The sequence below is a fragment of the Perca flavescens genome, chromosome 23, assembly GCF_004354835.1.
Source record: "Perca flavescens isolate YP-PL-M2 chromosome 23, PFLA_1.0, whole genome shotgun sequence".
Lineage (NCBI taxonomy): Eukaryota > Metazoa > Chordata > Actinopteri > Perciformes > Percidae > Perca > Perca flavescens.
In genome coordinates, this window is record NC_041353.1 from 10,796,736 (window position 1) to 10,802,905 (window position 6,170).

The 6,170-nt window shown below is 39.0% G+C and overlaps 1 protein-coding gene across 4 annotated transcripts; it reads left to right on the plus strand.

Moving 5' to 3' along the window:
• Window positions 1–889: 889 nt before the first annotated feature.
• Window positions 890–4,397, plus strand: pax4 (paired box 4). Of its 4 annotated transcripts, none has more exons than XM_028571042.1 (10): window positions 890–1,071; window positions 1,262–1,392; window positions 1,564–1,779; window positions 1,869–1,959; window positions 2,201–2,341; window positions 2,440–2,522; window positions 2,613–2,676; window positions 2,785–2,852; window positions 3,650–3,755; window positions 3,872–4,397. In XM_028571042.1, the coding sequence occupies exons 1-10, from the start codon at window positions 1,041–1,043 to the stop codon at window positions 4,198–4,200; spliced, it is 1,260 nt and encodes a 419-aa protein (XP_028426843.1). In that variant the 5' UTR covers window positions 890–1,040; the 3' UTR covers window positions 4,201–4,397. The 4 variants fall into 4 exon arrangements, with proteins under 4 accessions (XP_028426843.1, XP_028426845.1, XP_028426844.1 ...); XM_028571044.1 differs by having other exon boundaries at window positions 1,009–1,071; window positions 1,327–1,392; XM_028571043.1 differs by having other exon boundaries at window positions 1,021–1,071; window positions 1,246–1,392.
• The last annotated feature ends 1,773 nt before the right edge of the window (window positions 4,398–6,170 follow it).

Below are 6,170 nucleotides of genomic sequence, written 5' to 3' on the forward strand. Positions count from 1 at the left end.
CATTTAGCCGCTTTGAATGTGTGCCTTCGCTTTAGTAGGATAACATGCACCGAAGCATAACGTTCAAGGACTGAATTGTGTCGCACTGAAACATTGGTTTGTCTGATTGAAACTAGGCAGCCACTGCGCAAAAGGAAACCAGTCCTAGTTCCCAAACTCGAATATTATTATGTTGATATTATGTTCTGCAGTAGGCCTACACGGACATTTTGAACCAAACGCACAATTTAAAAGGGTCTAGAAGTGGAAATATGTGTTTATGGCACTGATGAAATGTGGCAAAGCCAAGAAATGTAGTAAACTATTCAGTTCACTTTTCTGGTACAGGAAAGCTACCTATGCCACCAAAACATGACGGTGCAAAGATATGATTTCTTGGTAGATATCTTATTTGACTTAGTTTATCAGATGCCACTCGGAGAGCACACTTTTTCGTGACTAGTGTTTTATTATTTCTATTTTATTCTATTACTAAATGTCTGATGTGCATAATAACGACATCGAGCTCAAATGTAGACTTACTTAAATTAAATCAAACAATTAGTGTAACTTGCTTGAGGGCTCTTTGGAAGAATATCCCTGAATCATGGATTTCCATGACACAATCAATCTACCTTCCTCTGCATATTGCTTAAATCAAACTAGTGGACTTGTTTGTTTTTATCCCTGAAACAAATGCAATTACAAGTGAAATGAAAACCAGAATATTGTTATATGTCTTACGGAGAGACCTACCAACCTGAAGCCAATTTTAAGTCTATAATGTCCACATTCACTTCCAGGCAATATTGACATTTCATGTAACAGTCCACCACGTCATGTTAAGGTCGACAGGCCTATAAATGTCTGCTGAAGGGCGTGATTCCCCTCACAGTCATTCACCACTAATACGCGGAGTTGCCTGGACAATTTTATTTTTCTACAGGCGACGTGTTGTCGTTGTGCTTTTGTTTTTAAATATCATTACGTGTTTTGTTTTTTTCTGGGAACATTGCGCATTTGGTTTTTGTGATCATCATCAAGGCTGGGAGCAAGCGGAGATGTGCGGAACAAACGACAAGCCAAATAAAGGTTACTTTTCTACTGTTATTATAATGCACGTTTAACCACCTGTTGATACTGTTTAGTGCAATAAGCACAGGCCGGGTGGGAATTATGTTAAATGTAAATTTAAGTTTGCTATTTTTGAGTTAAGTAAATAAGCAATTTCAACCACTTACATTTTAAAGACATATTTAAATATAGGCTGTGTTATGATAAGGTTGTGGAAGTGTCAACCAGCTAGGAGGGATGTTTCTCAACGGCAGACCTCTCCCGGAATCCAAGAGGAGGAAAATGATTGAACTGGCCTCGGAGGGAGTCCGTCCGAGCCAGATCTCCAGGATACTTCGGGTACGCAAAACTATTTTGGATGCACAAACAACCACAATCAGGCGCTAATTCAAGGAGAAAGGTTGGCTAAATGTTGTGTTAATAGTCTCGCTGACGGGTCAGTTTTAGTAAATAAAAAGATCACTTCATGTGTTCAGAATTTAAGAACGTAGAAACAACTGCGTATTTCAGGTGTCCAACGGGTGCGTCAGTAAGATCCTGAGCCGCTACCGCCGCACTGGACTCCTGGAGCCCAAGACCATTGGAGGGAGTCGACCTCGGCTTCTCACTCCCGGTGTCATCACCTCAATCATCCAGTGCAAAAGGGAAAATCCAACCATTTTTGCTTGGGAAATTCGAAAACGGCTTGCAACAGCACGAATATGCAAAGCCTCCAAAATTCCCAGCGTAAGTGAGATTGAAATGTTGTTTTCTTTATTAAAGTGAGAATGTTCCAGCATTTAACATGATGCTCTTTGCACATTGTGTTCCGCAAGGTGTCGTCTATAAATCGGATTGTAAGAAAGATCCATTTGGACCACGGACCGATGTGCATGGAGATCAATGCGCACATCAGGCCTGAGCAGGGTAGGTCACATTTGAACGTCATTGGACTACTGAAAAATAGGTGACCTCCAGCTGATTACCATCATAAGGACAGTCACTAGTATACAAAGAAAAAACTGCACAATTTCCCTAATTTGATATAATTAAGACTGTTGATTTCCTACTTAAATATATAGATGTGTGTGTGTGTGTGTGTGTGTGTGTGTGTGTGTGTGTGTGTGTGTGTGTGTGTGTGTGTGTGTGTGTGTGTGTGTGTGTGCAGATTCGGATTCCCTGATCCAAGAAGAAGTGATTGAGAGAAAGATGTCTGAGACAGTACGCAACAACGACCAGAAGCCTAAAACTTTCCAGCAGCGGAACCGCACCACCTTCACACCGGAGCAGAGCGCAGCACTCGAGCAAGGTGACTTCAAAGTCCACGCATGTCTCAAACTAACACAAAACTGCCTCTTTTCACTCGGAGAAGCCCAGTTAAATATATGTTTCTATGTCCCGGATCAGAGTTTTCTCACAGCCAGTATGCAGACATGTACACGAGAGAGAAACTGTCCGCTGAGATCCAACTTCCCGAGGACACCATCAAGGTAGAGCTATAATTTGTAATCATTAAAGTGCTCATACGGAATCACGCATTTCATATTTCTGCTCTTGAGATGGTTGTCTGTCTCTCAAAGGTCTGGTTTTCAAACAGACGGGCTAAATGGAGGAGGGAAGCCAAACACAGGAGCAGTACAAAGAGTAAGTGTGTGTGTGTGTGTGTGTGTGTGTGTGTTTATGGCAAGGCCTAGAAACATTATGCATAATCCTAGATTATTTGACAAAATGTATTCTCCATAACACCTGCAGACCTTCAAAAGCAAAGAGATTTCGTTCCTGTGAATCCAACAATACCACATGGCTTCACATCTCAACAGGTGTGTATATGTGTAATATGTGAATTAACATATGTCCATGCAATCAGTTGACTAATCACGACATAACAGCATTCGAGTAATAATAATAATACTAATAATGATAATTTTATTTATATAGCACTTTTCAAGCATTAAGCACAAAGTGCTTTCCAGATGAAAAGATTTACAGGATATGAATTTGGAATGAGAATCCATGTAAGCCCTCCTACCCCCCATGACATACAAAAAAATAGAACAAGCAGCACTTGACAATGAAAGTGCAAGATAGAATGTCAATAACAGAAGCATGTATGGACATGCATCTAAAAACACTGAAGTGATAATGCAAATCAAGCATCATTTAAATACGTAATGACAGTAAAATCCAAATAAATGTTAAACTTCAATATTCCGCACATTGATAGCTGTGTTGTAATTCTGATTGAACATTAGGCTCTAAATCACAGACAATGAATGAATCAACATCTTACAACAGTTGGTGTGATTTTGGTCACTGTCAATAAAATTTGATCAAACAGCACCCAAACAGTCCTGATGAGGCAAATTGGCTGAGTTTTGGACTTTTAAATTCTTACTAAATATTACCTAAATATGCATTATTTTAACTTTAATCAAGTCCTATATAGTCATTCATATTTAGGCCTAATGTTTTTAGAGCAATACTTAAAATGTAAAGCCAAGTGTTTAGGAGCTTTAAAATGTAATATTGTTTAATTAATATGATTAAAAAACTGTAAAATACAAAATGGCTTTTGGTCGACTGTATAGTCACATTTGGACTATGTGTTGATTTGAAGGCAACAGGCGTGTCAAGGGTCTACTGTGAAAAGTCAGCGGCCCCCCCTACCTACAACACTGTTGCTAGGACGTTGCAAAATGGCTACTTTTTCCCAGCAGAAAGAGGTGAGATAATGCAAACAATTGCTTTTTTTTATCAAATCTGTGTTTGATCGTCTAGATTCTAAAATGATTGCATTGTTGTTGATTTTAAAAGAGTTTGCCAATCTCTGATTATACAGGTTTGACAAATTCTGGACATCTGACATCCAACTCAGTCCCGCCCTCATTCATCCATCAGTCTAATAACATGATGGCCCAGACCATGGCAGACAAGACTCCACTGGATCTCCACAGAGATAATAGATTCACTTTCCCATTGGTTCACCATCACACAGACGCAAGGACATCCCTCCCTTTGGCAACTGAGACAGTAAGAGCAGACCACCCTGTGGCACAGTGCTGGAACCAGCAGGGGATTTCTTTTACATGGAGCCCGTTTCAAACAGATGAGAGGTTTTTATTCGTACAGCAGCCCTGGGATGTGAACCCACATGGCTACCTGGACTAAATGTGTGATTACTGTTTGTATATTTGGGTGCAGCTGCAAGTTCTAGACTGGAGGGACACATTCTAACCAGCAGAGGGCGACAGAGGACTGGAGTTACAATCTTGTTTCTTACGTTCATTTTTTTTTCAAATGCACTGCAGCTTCACTCATCACTTTTCCTCGAATCAGTACTCCTGAATTGCCATTGAAAAGGACTAATGTAGAAGTGAATATCTTATTCTAAATTCAAAGTTGGAAACCTTTATTGGTCAGACAATCCTGATGGATATTAAATGAATCCACTAAATTGACTTGTAAAGACGACAAAGTTAATGGAAAAAATGGTAACTATTTTTTTTTTATTTTAATTTAAATTTTTTTAGAAGTGATGATCGTTTTTATTTATGTGAGTTTCCAGGAAATAAGGTATTATATGCCAAGTTGTGATCAAGCAATGAACACAGGTTATGCTTGAAAGGTTGTAGATTTTAGAGGGATATAATGCTTACAGAGAATATCAAAACAGAAATTATATTTGGATACATGTGCATAACTTTAACTGGATGCTCGACAGCATTGTGACATAAATCACAGCTCCATGGATCATCTAAGGTTACCACTGGATAATGTGGATGGGATCTCTTTTATAGTCTTGCTGTTTGTTCCAGGGCAGAAGAAGGTTGAGTCGCTTTTCCAAGACTTCCTTCTAGGGAAGGCCAATGGGAAAATCTATAAAAGTATAGCTTCAAAAAGTCTATACATGACCTGATATCTCTCTCTGCTCGGTATCAGCTTTTTATGACTGCAACTGGGCAGAGGCATTGAGTTCCTTCATATCCCTTTACTACAGCAAAGAGATGGTAAGACTCAGAGTTTCTCGATAATTGGTCACTGGGGGGTTGGGATCAGAAGGCAGCTTGGTCAGCAGCAAGAAGTGGCCTACTGGCAAAATGACCTGTTGGAATTGAATGCATTTTATGAAGCCAGATAGGTAAGTTCCATCTCCACAGGACAGTACAGTGTGCATTTGTGTTGTGATTTCTACTGCAAATGTAAGTCATCTGCTAAATAGATTTAATTTAGTTATTAAAATGGGAACATGATTTTGTCCTCCAAACCCTCCTATGTTGAGGCCAGTGTTAGTGTTACTGATAGACGTCGGAGGGGTTACCAACTGTAGGTACTCGTGAGTATTGCTACTCCAGATTTCTACAGGCATTTCAGAGGCAAATATTGCACTTTTTACATCACATTTAGTTGACACCAATAAAGATACTAGATACTTCATTTAGATTTTGAAATCTGGTAAACCTATGAATACCAGGCGTTCCCTACATTCTTGGCTTGTGACCAGTTACCAGGAAGAAGTGTCTGCTTGGGGCCCCTTGTCACGCTTCACATGGTTTTGTAACTGTTGGAGATCTCCAAGATGTAAAATTATCTAATAAGATTAGAGAAAAGTACCAAAACATTGACAGATTTAGCCTATACAAAACAAATTTTGTTTCGTCCTAATTCCTACCCCATTAATCATCTCACGACTCCTAAAAATGTATCTTGTAACCCTGTGGAGGGGCCCGACCCCTAGGAACCAGTAGACTAAACTACCTAGCTTCACATCGACCAGCTAGAACCGTAAAATGCTGCTTAAGCAATAATGTCATGTGTAACACATGGCCCATTTACTTTTACTTTTACTTAATACTTTTAAAGTACATTCAGTTCTTTACTTTTACTCAAGTAGAATTTTAAATGCAGGACTTTTACTTGTAATTGAGTATTTAAAAAAAAAAATTGGGTATTGCTTCTTTTTATGAAGTAAAAGATCTGAGTACTTCTTGCATTACTGGTTACAAAACATAATCTTACATTTGGAGCATTAAGTTGATCTAATTTCACATTGAGCAACCAAACATTTCAGAGCTGCTGAAAATCTTATCCAAACGTTCAATTGTATCTCCATGAAGTATGGGATGTCCACATTAGTCATC